The sequence below is a fragment of the Bos indicus x Bos taurus genome, chromosome 4 (assembly GCF_003369695.1).
Source record: "Bos indicus x Bos taurus breed Angus x Brahman F1 hybrid chromosome 4, Bos_hybrid_MaternalHap_v2.0, whole genome shotgun sequence".
NCBI classification, from domain to species: domain Eukaryota; kingdom Metazoa; phylum Chordata; class Mammalia; order Artiodactyla; family Bovidae; genus Bos; species Bos indicus x Bos taurus.
Window position 1 is genome coordinate 63,364,538 of NC_040079.1, and position 21,267 is coordinate 63,385,804.

Here is a 21,267-nt window from a genome sequence, read left to right on the forward strand (position 1 = left end):
AGACAATGTGCCAGTTGAGCAAGAAACATTCTCCATGACACCATCCCTTATTCTCTGAGCTAGACGTAATCTTGCTCTCAACTCCTATAGCACTCTCTTGAGCCTGTTCTTCTACGACCTCTCACTCTTTCCTCGTGTTATACACTCCCATACAAGTCATTACAAGAGTGCTGTAATGCAATACTACTGTAAGTCACTGGTCAATGCCTGTGTTCTTCACCTGATGTGAGTTCCAACCACAGTGGCTGAGACTGCCCTGTGTAGTCCCAGCAGCTGGAGAATGAAGGAAGAAACACCTTGATTTCAAGGAGCTTTGGGCTTCCCTGGTGGCTCAGAGGTTAAAGTGTCTGCCTGCAATGCAGGAGACCTAAGTTTGATCCCTGGGTTGGGAAGATCCCCTGGAGAAGGAAATGGCAACCCACTCCAGTATTCTTGCCTGGAGAATCCCATGGACAGAGGAGCCTGGTGGGCTACAGTCCACGGGGTCGCGATGAGTCGGACACGACTGAGCGACTTCACTTTCACTTTCACTTTAGGGAATCTTGAGAGGTGCAGTCTGTTTAGATCATATAAGAGAATAAGCAGGGGAGATCAAGAAAAACTTGAGAACGGACCTAGGGATTATCATATTAAGGGAAGGAAGCCAGATGAAGACAAATATCATATGATATCAATCATACATTGAATCTAAAAAAATGATACAAATGAACTTATTTATAAAACAGAAAGACACAGACATAGAAAACAAACACTGTTATCAAAGGGGAAAGCGTGGGTAAATGAGGAGTTTGGGGATAGCAGACACATACTACTATATATAAAACAGATAAACAATAAGGGAACTGTGCAGCATAGGGAACTATAGCTGTATAGTGCACAAACTATGTTTAGTATCTTATAATAATCTATAGTGAAAAATAATCTGAAAATAATACACACACATACACACAAACTTCCCTGATGGGCTCAAATGGTAAAGAATCTGCCTGCAATGTGGGAGACCTGGGTTCCATTCCTGGGTCAGGAAGATCCCCTGGAGAAGGGGATGGCAACCCATTCCAGTATTCTTGCCTGGAGAATTCCATGGACAGAGGAGCTTGGTGGGCTACAGTCCAAGGGGTTACAAAGAGTTGGACATGACTGAGCAACTAACAGTTTCACTTTCATATATACACATACATATATACAGACACACACAAACACATATATATATATATATATATGTATATGTATAACTGAACCACTCTGATCTTCACCTAAAACTAACACATTGCAAATCAACTATACTTCAATTAAAATTAATTTAAAAATTGAAACTCAAAAGAAACTAGAGGAACTCCATGGGCAGAAGGAAGAGTCCACTCAAGTAGTCAAAGAAATTACTTACCTAAGGAAGATATAATACAAGCCAAATCTCATGTGGCAGGGAGACAGCCAACTCCTGCTTAACATGACCACCACCATGTGAAGGGCACCTGTCTTGCTTTTGGGGAAGTTGTTCTGATGTTGTCCAGAGGGATGGGCTTGATTTCCTAATAATGTCACCTCTAGCACTTAAGTTCAAGAGCACACTGAGCTGAGAAGAAGTTGGATTCACAAAAAAAAAAAACCAGTCGGTCTGCTCTCCCTTTCAGAAAGGGGTGGCCAGAACAGTGACATACTGCAGCACCCTCCCCAGTAATGCATGAAAACAGTACATAACTGTTTTGATAGCTAGTCAGAAAATGATGCCTCTTTAAAAACTAGATGTTAAAAAAATGGATAGTTATGAAGACTCTTCAGGAAACATGAAAAATGCTTTTAATTTAATGTTCAATGAAAGAGGCAGGGTACAATATTAAACACTTAAAATAGAAAAATACATGACCATTTTTACAATATATCAGAAAACTTCTGCAGCATTTATCTACAAAAAATGAACTATAAGTATTTTAGCATTATAGAGAATGAGCAAGTTTTGATTTGCCTCAAGATGGAAATAATATAAATTTTGGAGCAGCAGACAATTTACAGCCAGGTTTTCCTACTTAGCTTGTGACCCTAGATAGATTATCTCTGATGAGATTTGAGAATAAAAACTACCTGGTAAAGATGCAGGGAAGAGAGCTGTGCAATACCCTGCTGAAGGCCTGCACAAAGGTACTTGGGAGAAGATGACCTGTATTTCACCTACAGTTTTAGTTGTTACTGCTATTTTATTAAGTGATACTTTAAAGGACATTATTTAGACCATGACCAATGTACTGAAAAAAGCAAATAGCACTTCTTGAGCATCTACCATGTGTTTTTTTTTTAATTCTAAATGTTCTACGTTATATTAAAATAAAGTATATCTCATATACTGGTTACCACTGACAACATATGAGTAGCTCATCAAACACCTTCCAGTGGAGACGCTAGGCACCTTAAAGCTATTAGGGAAGACCATGGACAGCATCCCGATACACTTATGCATGAACTTGAACCAAAACATTTAACAAAAACATTTATATTAAGAAAAGAAAAACCAAAAGGTCCAACAGACCCAAGTCAGCCAAATTCTCAAGGTTAAAAATCTAGTATCTCCAGGTTAAATTTTGTATTTGTTCCTAAGAGAACTATTATTCTAGTCTTCAAAGAAACTTTGAAATAATCATTTATCTCCATCACTCAGGATGGTAGGAGGTGAGGAAGTTACTCTAAGAGCTTACAACACATAGATTTTCAAGCCAATCAAGTAGTCCCCAAAATAGATGCTCGCAGCCTCAAAAGCAGGTAAAAATAGCTAGATAAGGCAGAATCAAGAGGAATTCAACTTTGATTCTCACTAGCAGCTACATAAAAGGGAAAGTGCTCATGCTTTAGCTCAATTAATGGTTCACACTTACATTGTCATTATCTTTATGGTGGGTATTTAGGATGCAGCGATTTGCACATTTCAGTTTTAATTTTCATCTTAATGTCGTGCAATATTAAGTGAAATAATACTTGGATTTTATTCTTTCCAAGACAAATGTTTAAAATCTAAGGAGATCTGCATTTCCTTTGTACTCTCCCAGCCCAGAGCCCAAGTTCAGTTATCCTGACAGCGCATTTACTGCACCCCAGCAAAGTCTAGATGCCGCGTTTCATCTAAGATCATCTTGTGGATTTTAGTAGTGAGCCCTAAAGCCACCAGCTCCGGGAGGGCATGGTCAGAGAAATCCAACATCAAATGGGTTTTTATTAGTGACTTTTAAAGATTTTCTTGCCTCAATGAAATATTCTATTGCATTTTCTATGGAGCGGAAAATAAAAATGGTCATTCTTTGTCCATGTCCCTCACTAATTTGGATTCTTCTCTTTGACAGGCTATTTCAAATCGAGTTGTCAGGATAAGTACACCTTTGTATTTTGAGCACATCCCTTCAAATGACTAAGCTGTTCTCTAAATTCCTTTGAAAATCAAAGAAGAAATAAACTCATCTTTCCCCAAACATCACCCCCAATTCCCCAGACAGTGGTTCAGTGAGGGCGCTAGATTTACATGTGAATCCCAGCTTAGTCATAGTCATTTTTCAACTGCTTGGCCTCCAGTAAGTACTTCACTCTCATTTTCTTCATTTGTAAGCTAGGGATGATCATAGTCTTTATTTCCTTGAGTGGTTGTAAGGCTTAAATAAGATACTACATATAGAGTAGTTCTTACAGGGTTTGCAACACAGAAGGTTCTCAGTAAGTATAATATGTAAATAGGTACGTGTTCGTGTGCGTGCTAAGTTGCTTCAGTCGTGTTCGACTGTTTGTGACCCTGTGAATTGTAGCCTGCCAGGCTCCTCTGTCCATGGCATTCTTTAGGCAAGAACACTGGAGTGGATTGCCACGCCCTCCTCCAGGGGATCTTTCTGACACAGGGATCGAAGCTGCAACTTTCATGTCTCCTGCACTGGCAAGCAGGTTCTTTACCACTAGCACCACCTGGAAAGCCATATATATACGTATATACCCAAAACACTGACTCCTTTTTTTCCCAAGAAACATTCCTTTCTCTTGTAGTTCTAGAATCTTCTCATTGATTCTAAATAGCCTATCATTTTTAGTATACCTGAGCAATGTACAGAGAATTAGAATATAATTGAATGTCACCATTATGAAAATTATATTGAAAAAAAGCTTATTTCTCTGTGACAATTAAAATTATTCAGAAAGCCTAAATCTAGGTTCCATGTAAATGATCCTATTTGATTAGATGCCAGGAAAGTAATTTTTTACTTTCATACAGCTTGAAAAAGAACTTAGAAAATCCATGCTGGATGGACACAGGAATAAAAGTCAGACTATGTTGTATTAAGCTCTCTATCCCTGATTCCCGGAGGAGTGGGAGTGACTTACAGCAGGTTCTCAAATACTAGTTGACACTCACCCCTGTTTAGATATTTCTTGAAACAATTCTCTACTGAAAAAACGATACCATTAAAAAGTTACGTACCACATAGAGTTGTTTCCACATAGTTCCCCAGTCTCTTAATGTTGATGTCATTTCTGTGATCACAGAGTCTTCAGTGGGAATAACCATTTCAAATTGTCTGTGAAATTGAACAACAAGTATATATGCAAATGACATAGACAGTAATCTTTTAAATATTCTAAAAGACCAACTAGGAAAGGAAGCTGCCTAGTTATTTTTGGTTCTGCAAACAGAAACCAGGATCTGAATATGAACTTGTGTGAGGAATGTGATGTGGGTTATGGCAGGACAACACCAGAATGACCAAGCACTTCACCTAGATCAAAGTTTAAGCAGTGTGGTGAAGCAACACTACCAGCGAGGTTGTGCTCCAGGCACAGTTTGATCTCTGAACAGCAACTCACTCAAATTCTCCAAGCCCAAAAGTCCTTGTATGTAACCTGAGGTTACCAGGCCATCTAGACTGTGAGATGGCTCTTGCCTTCCAAGCGCTATGGCCATTGGGCTCAAAGAAAGTGAAAGGCTCATTCAATGATCGTGATATGATGGCCGCAAACAGCCAAACTCACTCAGTATTATAAACAACTAGACACTGAGGTACTGACTGAATACTCACTTGATCTCATTAACACCTCATTTTTATTACTTCCAAACAGGACCATGAAAAACGATTACTGGTATCAGTAATGTTGTCACGCATCTCAGAAGACATCACAGGTATTTGAATATCCATTGCAGAATGCTCCTCTCCATGATTAGGGCAATATATTCCTTCTATTTCTTTTCTGTGTGTCAGAAACTATACTTGGAAAATATTCATACCAATATTAGCAGGGTATCTATGGTGGTCCTGATGTTGAGAATATATATAAGGAGATGGAGAGAAAAAACCAGATTGAATTTGTCTTCTGCATCCTATGTTTGACATATAATAACCTTTATTTTTTCATCTCTCATTTCTTTTTTCTAAATTCTTCATTTCTGTGCAGGTTAAAATGGGTAAGTGCCTTTAATTCTACTTCCCAAAAGAATGCTAATTGACTATACTGAGGGGGATTATCTTCTTCATTTGAGTATCTTTTTCTAAGGACAATATTCAGTGCTCAGCAGATGATCAAGGGAAATTTTTATTTCTTATCATGAGGCTATTAACTGTTATGTGTTCCTTCTTGATGTTAAGTCCAAAGTGTACATAATTGTCTTTTGTAAAGTTTTCTCGGCAAGTATGGGAATTAAAATCTTGCCTTGATTTCTTCACCAACAAAGCCTCATTTCATACTGCTGCTAAAATACCCTGTGAATATTTTACTTCTTTCTAGAGCTTAAACATAGTTGAAGATGTAAAACCAGAAATAAAAGTAAACAGTAATATATGAACTTTGACATATACAGAACCTTTTATCAAGTCTACATAATTGACATTTTCAAATGGTAGTGCATTTATTTTGCTTTTCAAGCAGCTGTTGCAATTTAAATGATGAGTATTTAGAGACAGACATTATAAAATGATAGAACACAAAGTCTGGGCAGGAACAATGAATTCCCAAGAAAACTCAACAACCTACTTAACATTTAAAAACTGACATGCCCACAGCAAGAATTAAACTACAAAGAAGTGACCTCACCATTCACAAACTATAATTAAAGGACCCCCACCTCGCACCCCCATCAGTTTTGCACTGCTCTGAGACCCAAGAAAGAATATAAAGGCAATTTAGTCTGTGGGAAGTTGGTCTGGGGTTTGCTCAACCAAAATGTACATTTTTAAGAAGCACAAAATTGCCATTTTTGGTGAGGCAGCTGTTTCCTCTTAATTATACCAAAATCAACATTCAAACGGTCTGGCATAAGTAGCTGCCCCTGAAATTATATTCTGTTGAGTTATTCTGAGATGTACATTGCAGTTATTTTGTCCTGGTGGGCCATCAGTCTGCTAATCCCCTTAAAATAAGACAGGCAACATCAAAAGCCTAAAGAGATTGCTCTCTGGGAAAGCAATCATCTGGCAATACATGTTCTTGAATGTTTTCAGGTTAAAGTTTTTCTTCCAGTTAACGGTCCTAGAACCTCAAGTCTCCATCAATTCTAACTTTTTTTAATTTAAGAAAATAAACTTTGGTTCTACCCTGAGGTTCTCTTGCTGTATAATGCTCATCATGCCCTGTGTCAGGTGTCGAACCCACACCAAGTCTTAAACTAACAGGACCAAATTTTGAGACAATTTTATCCATCTTTAAACTTCTTCAGAATCAAGGGAGCCAGATATTCATGCCTGCCAGTTACTGACCAGGACAAACAAACAAGGTACTTATTTCAATTAAAACTATGTCCCACCACAACACATTTTCAGAGAGGGAGGACTTAAACTACACGAGGGATGCTTGACATCATCTTTGCTAGCATGCTGTCTATTTTCTCTTCGTCAGTCTACATGTAGGATGGGGGCAGGGTGGCTCTCTGCTCTGGAGGGTTTTTAGGATCAGGGTTGGGTTTGGGGCAAAGGCAGCAAAGAGACTGGCTGCAGGGGTTGGCCCAGGTGGTTCCTTTAAGGGACAGGGTAGAAAGACCCAGATCACTAGGCCAGAAAGGTCAGAACAAAGAGTAAGCATGTGTTTTCTGGACGGTCCCTTGGTTTACTTGAGGAGGGCTGGATAGACACTGGTTGGAGAACTCCAAAAGGACTGATAACTCTGCTTGACTCACTTCTGGTGGGTTATATCTGCACAACATTTCTGAAGGACACACATTCATTAAAAGAGTTAATAGTAGTGGCAATTATTAGTATTAGAAATATATTTTCAATCTAATACTTTAAGTTCATGGGGTCGCAAAGAGTCGGACACGACTGAGCAACTGAACTGACTGACTACTACTACTATCAAAAAAGGTCTTAATGACTAGGATAACCATGATGGTATCGTCACTCACCTAAAGCCAGACATCCTGGAATGTGAAGTTAAGTGGGCCTTAGGAAGTATTACTATAAGCAGAGCTAGTAGAGATGATAGAATTCCAATTGAGCTATTTCAAATCCTAAAAGATGATGCTGTTAGAGTGCTGCACTTATATGTTAGCAAATTTGGAAAACTCAGCAGTGGCCACAGGACTAAAAATGGTCAGTTTTCATTCAAAACCCAAAGAAGGGCAGTGGCAAAGAATGTTTAAACTACCAGACAATTGCACTTATTTTACATGCTAGCAAGGTTATATTCAAAATCCTTCAAGCTAGACTTCAGTAGTATGTGCATTGAGAACTTCCAGATGTACAAGATGGGTTTAGAAAAGGCAGAGGAACCAGAGATCAAATTGTCAACATTCACTGGATCACAGAGAAAGCAAGAGAATTCCAGAAAAACATTGTCTGCCTCACTGACTACACTAAAGCCTTTGACTGTGTGGATCACAGCAAACTGTGGAAAATTCTTCAAGAGATGGGAATACCCGACCACCGTGCCTGTCTCCTGAGAAACCTATATGCAGGTCAAGAAGCAACAGTTAGAACCTGACATAGAACAATGGACTGGTTCAAAATGGGGAAAAGAGTACCTCAAGGATGTATATTGTCACCCTGCTTGTTTAACTTATATGCAAAGTACATCAAGCAAAATGCCAGGCTGGATGAGTCACAAGCTGGAATCAAGCCTGCCAGGAGAAATATCAACAACCTCAGATATGTAGATGATACCATTCTAATGGAAGAAAGTGAAGAGGAACGAAAGAGTTTCTTGATAAGAGTGAAAGAGGAGAATGAAAATGCTGGCTTAAAACTCAACACTGGTCCCATCACTTCATGGCAAATAGATGGAGAAAAACTGGAAACAGTGACAGATTATATTTTGGGGGGCTCCAAAATCACTGCAGACAGTGACTGGACCCATTAAGAGATGCTTGATCCTTGGAAGGAAAGTTGTGACAAACTTAGACAGTATATTAAAAAGCAGAGATGTCACTTTGCCAACAGAAGTCAAAGCTGTGGTTTTTCCAGTAGTGATGTATGGTTGTGAGAGTTGGGCCATAAAGAAGACTGAGCACTGAAGAACTGATGCTTTGGAATCGTGGTGATGGAGAAGGCTCTTGAGAGTCCCTTGGACTACAAGGAGATCAGACCAGTCCATCTTAAGGGAAATCAACCCTGAATATTCATTGGAAGGACTGATGCTGAAGCTCAGCATCAGCTGAAGCTCCAATACTTTGGCTACCTGATGTCAAGAGACGACTCATGGGAAAAGACCCTGATTCTGGGAGAGACTGAAGACAAAAGGAGAAGGGGTTGGCAGAGGATGAGATGGTTGGATAACATCACCCACTCAATGGACATGAATTTGAGCAAACTCTGGGAGATCATGGGAGACAGAGGAGCCTGGCGCACTGCAGTTCATGGGGTTTCAAAGAGTCAGACAGGACTTAGCGACTGAATAATAACAATAACACACAAGGATATGTTTTTAAGCCCAATTAGGAAAATAATGGCAGACTCAGCTACTTATGATCAGTAGTGAATCTAGGAAATTCCTGGGTTGAGATATGACTCAGCATGTGATGGCTATGACTGCTTGCTTCCCTACACAACAGGAAACCAAGAAGAACCAACTCCTTTTGTTTAAGATTAGGTAGATTCCACAATTTCCAGGCAATGAGAGACCTCCAGTGCCCTAGATTGTACTGCTGTCCAACATACAGATGTGGTTCTTTCATTTTCTCCACAAACTGCCTTAATGTCATCTGTCTTTTATCTAACAACACAAACAATGGCAAGAATCGATTCATTTTTTCAAGACAATAAGTCTTTCAAATTCCAAAATAGGCAATGATTGTGTGAAAACTCTCCATCAATAAAATTTATTTCTTACCCTTTGTTCTTTACACAGGCATTTTTCAAGTGAACGTAGCTGGAAGGAAATATACCCTGGAAGAGAAAATGTGAAGGTTATGTCTATTACAGCAGAATAAATTTCAGAAGTCATATATATAAAATATCACCACACAACTATAACAATACCAGGAAGATGAAATCTCTAACACATTCTCTAGGTGAAATCCACTGTAGCTTAGAACCAGTAATTTTATTTTGAATATTTATCAGTTTACAAATTTAGAGATACTTTAGAGATAATCAAAACATTAAATCCCACTCAAAAATATATTCTATATAACAGAAATTTTTTGTATTTTCAAGAGTTCTATATGGAAAGCATGTTAAATAAATTTTTTTAATATTGCAGTTTTGAAAAAAGGGGTTTTAGTTTGCTTATTTTGGTTGTAGTTCTTTTTCTTCTCTTCAAACTATTCATGTGTCTATTTGAAAATACATACTAAAAAAATACCACTACTATGAATTTAGAAACAGTACGTATATTACATGTTTAAGAATGATCCTTAATGAAAACATAGCAGCAAATCATCACCGGGCTGCCATTCTGATGGAACAAAAATTAAACAAAAGAAGACAAGCCAGCTTAAAGCTCTTTATTGTAGGGAAAGGCTAGGGCAAGGAAATGGTTCCTTTGTTCTAAATGAGAAATTGAAAAAAAAATTTTAAAAAGAGCAATTTTATTATCCATTAAATGACAATATTCTCTGAATGATTTTTTATGTACAATTAAAGGGAAAATTCAATTAAATATTTAGGAAAAACAAATGTCATTTGAATACATTATCACCACTGTGGGTCCAAGGATAACATAAAATTTAACTAGCAAGCTCTGTATATACAACAGTAGTAAATAGGCATAGGTTTTTAAAAAAAAAAAAACACCATTTTTTTCCTTTGGAATTTAAATTTACCTCAATATGGTAGGAATAGCAAATTAGAGTAATTATTGGAATTAACAAGAAGTCAGAAATTGAGGTTCTTTAGAAGAGAAATAGAAGCAAAAAATCTTAACACTTTTTAAAGTATGTTCTAAATGAAAAATATTGAAGTTACATATGCATGTGCCCGCAGATGTCCAAAAATAACTTTAAATGAGAGCTAAAGTATAGACTATCCTTTAGAATGACCTAAAATAAATGAAATAAAGTAATTAACACAGTTGGATGATCCAGGAAAAAAGGTATACTTAAACAGAAATGCAGGCAAAATAGATTAGATAACATATTTTGGAAATGAGAAGTGACACACTTTCTTATCTACAATCCTTAGAAAACCAGAATTAAACCAAAAAATGAACATGGCATGTAAGAAAATATTAGTGAATGTGGGTAGCATGGGTAAAGATGGGAAGATAGGAACAAAGTTGAAAAATATAGAAGTAAGGATTAGTGTTAACATCATAAACTGCACAAAGGAAAGGTAAAAGAAAACTCATATTACTTCCTACTATAATTCCTCAGGATTTATATAAATATATAACTGATAATGAGTCTTAGTTTTTGTCTGGAATGGTAAGAAAGACGGACTCTTTATAATTTGATTCTCCCACATTTCACCTCCTCACACCTAAAGGGACTCATAACATACCTAAAATAAACCACTCTCCACATCAACTTTCACAAATGATATCACAGAAAACAAAGATTAAATACCTCTATTCATTATTTCTTTTGGAATATATATTTCTGCTGCCTGAATTTTAATTTAGCTCTCTGCAAAACTCACACTTCAAAAAGATTTTGTTTATATATAATGAGCTTATTAAGGTCCTCTCAGTATAAATTTCAAGAGCTACACAGGATTATCATTTGAATAGTGTGTCTTAAGTATAATCCAAGTTCAAAGGAATTTCCAAAATTATGAAAATCTGTATTGCCGTTTAGTATTTCAACTAAGAGTCCCAACTGTAATTTCAATTGTATAATGAAATAAAGTAAATAACTGTCTTTCTTAAAAATCCCATAATTCCAGTTAAAAGCAATTATTTTTACCTTGATATTTGGGTTTTTTAAGGCAAATCCTCTGTACCAGCCTGTGGAGAAATAATCATGGTCATATTTCAATAAATAATTACAAGACTTTGAAGAAATAATTAGAAATCAATGTATCCTTTGCTGACAGAATTTTACCTTACATGAAGATATTCTAGGTATAAACATGTGGGAGTTGGAAGTAGGCTAGACTATAAAAGTTAAGTGACTACAAGTTTAAGTCTTCTATCAATAAAATCATTTAAAAATTGTATTGGAAATATACATAAAAAATACAAACATGCATAATGGAAGTAAAGGTTTGGGAATCAGAGTACTGGGCTTAAATTCTGGTTTTACTATCAATAAGTATTAGCTGTTGAATCTTGGGCAAGTTAAGTGACCTCTCTGAGCTTAGTTTCATTCCATTTTATAAAATGTCACACTATATCTCAAAGAAATTCAAGAATCTACACAAGATTTAATATAGTTTCAAACTGTCTCTGCCTGAATACAAAGCCCTGACTCTACCACCAAAGACCAGTGCTTAGCCAGCAATTCTGTACTGAGCTCACACATTGTCTACCATCTTGGGTAAGGATCAGTCTGATAGCATAAGAAAGAAGCCAGGTCTCATCCACTTAGAGCATTAATGGCATGCTTTCATCCAGACAATGTCCCACCAACTGACTCACCATAATTTTTATTCTGCAGAATGTCTATTACTTAACCTCCAAAGTGACTCAATCAGTTTTACAGCACTGTCCTTAAGGGGGAACATAACTTTTTAGAGTTTAAAACAATTACAGGGTATACATATTTATATGAATTTATATAGCTAATATACGTGTGCTGTGTGTGTGCTCAGTTGGTTAGTTGTGTCTGACTCTTTGTGACCCCATGGACTGTAGCCCTCCAGACTCCTCTGTCCATGGAATTTTCCAAGAAAGAATACTTGAGTGGGTTACCATTTTTCACTCCAGGAAGCTAATATACAGCCTCCTATAAATGTATTCTTTTCAACTTATTGTTTCTTCAACTATAGTAACCATTTTGCTTATTAGAAGAAATTATTTTATCATAAAACCAATGTTCTATTGAATTGAATCTTTTTGATTAATTGAATTTTTAGAAAGAAGTATTTGAGTTTTGTATTTAAATATTTTTGTTCCTCATAAGTTTTCTTAAAAAAAACATTTTATAAAACATCATTTTATAATCAGCCTGGAAAGAGTAGAATGAATTAAGAATTGCAAACTCTATAATGTCAGGATTTATTAGATTCCTCAAAGACATCCACCCAAGAAATATATCTATCCTTAAACAATTATTTTAACAGTAACCAAAACTTCTTGAGAATTGCAGAAATGTCACAGTGAGGTCCCTGTCCAACTACACCATACAGAAAGGTTTTTACATTACAAAACAGCTCCCATAAGCTGAGAAGTATATTTTCATCCATTCATAACAGATTTTATATTTATCTGTAAACGAAGTGGAAACAGACAAAATATATCTGGCAATGACAGAGAAAAACCTTATATTTTTAAATATATCAGTGACACTGGACAAAATAAATGTCCATGTATCACCACCATTTAATGACAGGCTTTAAATAAAAGTAATAGTTCTATTTGGGAAAACACAATTTTATCAATAATGAACCTTAATATGATAGAGTCTTAGCATATTATAAATTCCTAATAAGGACAACGTATTGAGAGGAAAACCATATCTTTGGATATGCTGATGGGACTTTACAATACGGCCATTTTGTTAAGAAAAAAAAGAGTAGTCATTTTATCTGGGATCTTTTTAAGGACTAGCATTTAAGGATGTTTTGTTACAAGGAACAGAAGCATTTGAAAACATACTAGGTTGATTTAATGAGGTACCTCTTATATAAATTAATCATACAAGTTCACTTAACATTTCAAATGGAGTAAATAATTTCAGTCCAAATTTGGGGGAGGTGAGGAGGAAGCGGTTACAGAACTAGAGCAGAGTTGGCCAGGGCAGGAGTCCCACCCCAAGGAATCTGGTTACCCAACCTTGGTTAAAGCATTTCTGCTCTGGCTCTCTGTTTCTTTCTGTCCTGGGGAGCCCACCAGACTCTTGACATTCCAAGAAGGGCCTTCTAGTTTGGCCCTGAGTCATGAACTCTCAGAAATTCAACAGTCTCAATTGCATCTAGCGAATATAAATAAATAATATTAGGAAAAAATATAATCAGCTTAAAAATACCAAACAATGTTTTCCCATAAGCCAAACATTGAACATGCAAGAAAGTAGTTTTGTAAAAAATGGTTCATTGTGACCAAGGGGAAAATCCTAGAGATTAATAGAAGTATGAAAAGAATTTGTAAATTTTATGAGCTGCCTAATGCAGAGGAGATCGTTTACCCAACTGCAAACAATCAATACTAGTCTACTTACCATCACACTTCTCCAGGATCTGAACTGTATCTCCAATTTCCAACGACAGACCATATGGCACAGTTCCTCGAAAACTGGCAATAACTGTAAGAAACGACACAGAATATATAGAGATAATCATGTCAGTTATGGCCAGTTATACTGCTTACTATTGCATGTTATTGACCAGGAAAAACGAACGTGAACAGGAAATACACCCTGATAGTTGGAACTGGCTGTCATATTTTAATGTGACATGTTTCGGAAGAAAACCAAAGCGAAATGTTTGGTCAAACAAGTGTTATTAATACAAATTTCAAAGGTGTGATAGTTACTACGATAGTAGACAAAATATCAACATCACCAATAACATACATAAACAAAGATACTGCCTGAAGAGCTGCACCAGGAGTGTCCCTCTACCTCACTGCTACAATCACTCCCCATTCAGAAGCCCATCCCATGGTAGTGACTCAATAAATATGTGTTCAATAATAAATGAGGACTATATGTCTTACTCATTAATAAGCTTGGTTGACCTTTCTGCTATGCTGTCTTCAGGATATTTCTTTTCCATACACTGTAAGGGCCTCAAGAGAAGGGACTATGTCCTCACTGCTCACTACTGTGCCCTCAGGGTCTAGCCCAGCACACGGTGTTAAAGTAGTCTTCTTCTCTGTAGTAATCAATGGTAATGATTACTTCTCTCCCCTGGGTCTAAACACATGGACAAAATGACAATTCCCACATGCCTTAGCTCTCAGATAATTTGAACTGGGGGAAAAGGGGGCACACAGGGAGGAGTCACCGTTTAGCCTTACCTAATGTTTACAGACTGACTGGTTTCTGAAACACGGTGCGGGGCTGGGCAGGACTAGGATATAATACCAGAGATTAATCATCCCTAGGCTGCAGTCCATGGGGTCGCTGAGGGTCGGACACGACTGAGCGACTTCACTTTCACTTTTCACTTTCATGTACTGGAGAAGGAAATGGGAACCCACTCCAGTGTTCTTGCCTGGAGAATCCCAGGGACGGGGGAGCCTGGTGGGCTGCCTTCTATGGGGTCGCACAGAGTTGGATAGGCAATTTGAGGGGTTAAGAGAGAATGAAGGACAGAGATTCTTCCCAAGAAATTAACACCTGAATCATAAGAGAGACAAGGCTAGAAAATAAAGGACCTCAACACACAGAAAGAGAAGACCCATTTCCTATTAAATATTTCACATGCTGAAATCATCTTGCAAGTCACATCCAAAAAATGATAGTAGATGCTTCGACTGCCTGATTTTTAAAATCCCCCAACTTTGGAAGTGAATTTTATAATTTTCTCTCTTTCAGATTGAATCTTTCAGTAAGATTTAGAAACAACACCAATCCCCCAAATAAATTATTGTTACTGCTATGAATGTATTTTAAAAGCCTGGAGGAACACATGAATCTGTCAAAAATCAAAACATGCCAATAAGTAATGGGCTTTCAGAGAAGTCTAAAGCCATTTTATGATCTTAAAACAAAATTAGCAGTAGCAATCAAAACACAGGACAGAAAACATAGCCCAAAGTACATGAGACAGATAAAAATAACTACACAGTAACCAAGTTAAAACATTTTAGATAAGCACTAATCCATGATGTCATTTTCTAACTATAACCATAAATACCCTATGACCTCATGTTGATAGCCTCAACAGTGTTTGCTTGAAAAATAATCAAAGGTCTGTATCCTGACAGAGCACTTCAAATAACTTTCAGGGACCTCTTAAAAGGAATCAACAACCAAATAGACAGTAGATTGAGTACAATATAAGACTCCAAGGCAAACTTACCCTCAGAATTGCCTTTTTACACTCATGAAGTCACCTTAACCTCTCACAACCCTAGTATTCAACCCTGCACAACTGATGCTTCTCTTAGAGGTCTAAGTGTGTGGGTGCCCTAACTCAGCTCTGGGTATAGCTCTGACCACTCACGAATGCCCATGTTAACTCCCAGGCAGCCAGAAATACCTCCCCTGCTGCTGGTGGCTCTCTCCTACCCCATCACCTTCTTGAACATGGCGGTACCACTCATTAGCTTCATTCTTCACCGCCCCTTCAGGCCTCAGCCCTTCACCTCACTGCTCTGAAACTGCTCTCTCCCCACTGTCACTACCTTCATATCACCTTTCAGGAGGCCATCTTCTCTTCCACTACTTCTCTCATACCTTCCAGCCTTCTACTGTAGGTCAACTTTCTTAGCCCTCTTTTTAAAAATTTACTTATTTTCGATTGGAGGATAATTGCTTTACAATATTGTGTTGGTTTACGCCATACATCAGCATGAATCAGCCATAGGTATATATATGTGCCCTCCCTGTTGAAACTTCCTCCTACCTTCCTCCCCATCCCTTCCCTCTATGCGGTCACACAGCAAATTTTCACTATCTATTTTACCTAAGATAATGTATATTTTCCATGTTACTCTCTCAGTTCGTCCCACGCTGTCCTTCCCCTACAGCATCTACAAGTCTCTTCTCTGTGTCTGCATCTTTACTGCAGCCCTGCTAATAGGTCCATCAATACCATCTTTCTATACTTCGTATATATGCATTAATATCCGAGTTAACTTTCTTCTTAAATGTTGACGTCAAACAGACTGGGTGTAGGGACTTCCCTGGCGGTCCAGTGGTTAAGACTTCAAGATTGAACTGCAGGGAACACGAGTTCCATCCCTGGTTGGAGAACTAAGACCCCACATGCTGAGTGGCCAAAAACAGACAAACAAAAAGGCTGGGTGTAGGAAAAGAATATCAAACTTGGTATCATGAGATGTGGGTTTGATTATTAGCTGTGTGATTCGGTGCAATATACTAATCTCTCAGAGTCTCCATTACCTCATCAGGAAAATGGGGTCAATGATAAAGAAACTGCAAAAGGTAGTAAAGGATTAAATAAGGCTTCTCAGAGCAGACTTTCTTGATATACATCCTCTCACCCCAATTCCAAATGCTCATAGCACCATATACCATTTAACCAGCCTCCCTGATTTGTGCAAGTTTTGGAAGGATGTCTCCTGCAACAGACTGAAAATTCCATGCATATAAGGACTAGGTTGGTTTCAGTTCCCAGTTGTCTATATAACTCACTATAGAGCCTGGCACACAAATTGAGCTCGGTAAATAATCACTGAGGGAATGAATGAGGGCAGAGCCATTACTGTTAAGAGTTCTGGTTTTAGGCAGTCAGGTTCCTTTATTATGGGCAATTCTATTTTAAGAGGGCACACAAAATTCTAAGAACCAAACTATATTACCTGTGAAAACTCATTCTTTCACAGGAAATGTTTAAAATTGGGATGACAGGTTGTCTGGGTCATAACTGTGCATCATCTCATTTCTTACCCAAGGAGCCTATGTGGGTGAATTCTGACTTCACTCTTCACCTATATAATATCTGATAACTATTAAAGGTGAGCTATTATGTTCTTCAGTCTCACTGAGCTTCAGATGCCTCCTCTATAAAAGGAGGAGTTGAACAAGGTGAACTGAAAGGTCCCTGCCAGCCTGCAATTCTGAGAGTCTGGAAGAAGTCTTTCGGCTCAGCACTGACAGGGTATAATATATAACTGAAGCACTCTGTCCCCAAACCAGCCTTGCTTTGGTTTTAGTCACTGTCTGAGTTCTGAAAGAATGGACATTGGTCCCCACCGTCTGATAAAGCAGAAGGGAAGGTCTGCTCTCAGCATCTCCTACAAAGTCCTTTACCCCTGCGCTCCCGTTACTTTCCAGGCTCCCATCCCACCACCTCTCCACACAATGCCCTCCACACTACCATATCCAAATTCTCATCGAGCTCTTTCATGCAGAACTCAGTGCCTTTATACATATTATCCCCCTTGGGGGCCGTTGCCTTCCCCACCTCTTCTACACAGGGAACTACGAAGTAGCCTGAGTTGAAGATCTAGCTCCAAGGTTAACTCTTTCAATTTCCTGATGCTACCATTTCTCTTTCCCCATCCTTGGACCCAAGTGAAATCAATTATTCTTTTATCTATGCTCCAAGGGTACTATGACCATATCTTAAATAGCACAAGGTATCACATACACTCGGAGAAGGCAATGGCACCCCACTCCAGTACTCTTGCCTGGAAAATCCCATGGATGGAGGAGCCTGGTAGGCTGCAGTCCATGGGGTCGCTAAGAGTTGGACATGACTAAGTGACTTCCCTTTCACTTTTCACTTTCATGCATTGGAGAAGGAAATGGCAACCTACTCCAGTGTTCTTGCCTGGAGAATCCCAGGGACGGGAAGCCTAGTGGGCTGCCGTCTATGGAGTCGCACAGAGTCGGACACAACTGAAGCGACTTAGCAGCAGCAGCAGCATCACATACACTTGACTTATCTTTGTCTTTCTACTTGAAAACTTGAATTGTTTCTAATTCATCTTCCGTACAGCAGCATAGGATTATGTTAGTGTATGAACAGAGAATGAATAAACACACAGAATGAATGAATGAAGCCACTGAAAAATGGTACCCAAGTTTTAACAGAGTCAGAGAATGTCAAGGGCACCACTCATAACTTAAAACGTCTAAAATATATTAAACCACAGATCATATTGGAGAGTAACACTTTTTAAAGATATAGTTCAAGGCAGGACTTTGATCTTTACCTTCTAAAATGGCTAGCCATTTCCAGTCTTTGAATTACACAAGTAATTCCACTTTGCAATGTACTAAGCTCATGAATGGATGGATAAATGCTATTCTATTTATGCTTCAGGTTATGCAATTGAAAGGGGAAGGCAGTTCTAGGCCAAAGAGCAAAAGATCTGAAAACATGATTGACTCGTGTTTACTAATGGTAGCATATAGGGTATCATAAAGGAATGAAAACTGGTTTCACAAAGCAAAGATTCAAAGAAAACTCAGGCATTCATGAAATCTCAATCTGCATTTCTATCAAATGCACTTGAAACATATGGAATGCTTAGATTCCACTCTGGATATAACTTTTCAAGTAAGCCCCCAAATCCTCCAAGCATTTTTGCATGAAACAAGTCTATAGTTGAAAATTCATCTTTCCCCCAGTTGTTATAAAGTAGCTCTGTCTTCAAATGAAAGTCTTCTCATCCTGTATTTCCAGGGGCATCCCAATAATATTTGGGTTTACTGAACATGACCAAATACTGTCTTGATTCCCTTGTTTATTTTCTTATAAATTGAAAAAGAGCTACAGAAAAGATCATAGAGAATGAATGCTTCATGGAGCTGGAAATACAAAGGTTCAATGCTATTGTTTCAGTCCTAAGGATCCTGAGAGTACAGTTTTAAACAGACATAAAAACTACTGTATGGTATTGTTTTCATCTCTGCCCATTTGCAACTATGCAGAAATTTATTTGGATTAATAAACATGTATATAAACACAGCTTATGTTCCAGTCTTTTAAAACTATATGTGGGGAATTCCTTGGCAGTCCAATAGCACTCCATGCTTCTAATGCATGGGGCACAGGTTCGATTCTTGGTCAGGGAACTAAGATCCTGCACGCCACGTAGTATGGCCAACCCACGCCCCTCCCCCCAAAAAAACTAGCTAAAATTATGTGTGTAAGCTGAAAGTGTTAATTAAATGTATAGCTTACGCATCTTGAAAATCAGAAACAGTTGCCTCTTACCACATATTATTCCTTTACATAATATCAGTTTAGTATCTTGTGACTTTACTAAAAATTAAATGGTTTTGAAAAGCATCCTATCTATAACTCACCAGTGTTTTCTATGAAGACAGTGAAGAAAAGCAAAATCGTGCTGTGAAGCAGGAACTTATTTCTCAGTTTCAGTGACATTGCTTGCTCTTGTAAAGAACAAATTCATACTTTAAAACTTTTAAACTTAGTATGGAGCAATTCAATCACAGAGTTGTGACTTTTAAAAGCAAAAACAGAAACAAATTATAAAAACTACTAGAAGACAATCATGAAGCTCTACATCACAGATGATACCATATTCATCATCATGATCAAAATAATATTGATGATGATGCTACACACCACAATTCAAGTCAAGCCTAGCAAACGCTGCCCTTGCCCTTTATGGGTTGACAATCTAAGACGAATGGAACATTATGTGGGAAAAAAAAATAATGAAATATTTTGTTCTTTGTGACACAAAGGAAGTAAACTCATCCCTCAAAGTCAAAGTTTTGGCTTCATCTTTCTGATAAAAGGATTTCCAACTCAGAAACAGGTTGTGGTCTGAAAGGTCACTTGGAAGTTATTTACAACACAGAACACGATGGATGCTATTGTTCTCGAGTTCTGAGAGTATCCCATGGAATCCCATTTAACACAAAGTAAATGAAACTCCTGTTTTTCACAACAGAAATGAGCTATGACTGCACCAGAAATTAAATAAACATTTTTATGGGAGTAGCTGTAAAATTCTGAATGCTGGTACTTGAAGCATGTCAGCAACAGAGAGAAGGCAGTGACAAAAGCAGGGCTTTGTAAAGGAACTCGGAGGACATTTACAACCGGTTCTTTCCATGTTCACGTGCATTTCATACTATATTTCACTCTGGTTTGTCACCAATGTATATCTACATTCAGGTTTATCAGCTTTATGAGTATCATTGTGTGTGTTGGGGGCACGCACAAATGGAAAAAAGCGGGGAGGAAAAGGTAGAATTTCTGAAGGGTCAGAAGATTTTTTTTTTGGATAAGAGCTGGAGGACACAGTGAAAAGGGAAAGAGGATTAAGCAGAACTAAATTCTTTTTCAGGGATTTTACTTCATAATATAGGAAACAGAGGAAGAAGAGGACAAGGGGTCATCTCCTCTGCACATGCACAAAATTCTCCTGTAGGGAAAGATAAAATATGATGGGGAAATCCAAGTTAATAGTCTTATCAAAGACACCACCTTATTTTTTAAAGAGCTGTCTGGATAGGCCTTGAGGGAAGATGAAATAGAAGTCATCTGGAGATTTCCATTGGTATGATCACAAGTCCAGGACAGAACTGTCTTTGTCCTGTAGCCCCTTAACATCTTCCCCCTCCATGAGATGAAGTTAAGAGCAAAGGGGTCATTTCTACCTTCAAGGGACTCCCAGCTGGCCATCAGTATGACAGCAGGGCCATGGGAGCAGGCAGTCTAGAAAGACTGGAAAAAAAATTTCAAAGGAAATGTGGGAGGGGGAATTGGGATGCCTGCTCCTGAATATGGCTTTGATGCTGAAAATGAACTCCATAGGAAAATCAAAGGAAGCCTCACTATGCTCCATCTTCTCGTCCTCATAATTGCCATGCATTTGAGATCAGTTTCATTCTGTCTATGCAGGCAGGCCTGTGGGGCAGACATATGCACATCGACCAAAAGGACTTCATTCTTATGCCACAGGTACCATGGTCAGGCCTTCAGACAGGTCACAGGACTCTCTCAGGCCCGACTTTGAAAAATCAGAAGCACATGGAATAAAATGTATTCATTTCTGACATTTGACAAGTGCAACTTGAAAATATACTGCTGTCCTTGACTGTTAAGAGGACATTTCTACCAACTGCAGAACTCCATTCTGTTTGAACCACTGCCCTCTGGACTC

The 21,267-nt window shown here is 38.1% G+C and overlaps 1 protein-coding gene across 3 annotated transcripts in view; it reads right to left on the reverse strand.

Moving 5' to 3' along the window:
• DOCK4 (dedicator of cytokinesis 4) overlaps positions 1 to 21,267 on the reverse strand; it is a 477,735-nt gene that overhangs the window by 265,796 nt on the left and 190,672 nt on the right. For all 3 annotated transcript variants that reach the window (XM_027539557.1, XM_027539555.1, XM_027539556.1), the window contains exons 2-5: positions 13,706 to 13,789; positions 11,291 to 11,331; positions 9,277 to 9,332; positions 4,448 to 4,544 (exon numbers count right to left, since the gene is read on the reverse strand). In XM_027539557.1, the coding sequence (XP_027395358.1) occupies positions 4,448 to 4,544; positions 9,277 to 9,332; positions 11,291 to 11,331; positions 13,706 to 13,789 (278 nt within the window). The remainder of the gene's footprint in view (positions 1 to 4,447; positions 4,545 to 9,276; positions 9,333 to 11,290; positions 11,332 to 13,705; positions 13,790 to 21,267) is intronic.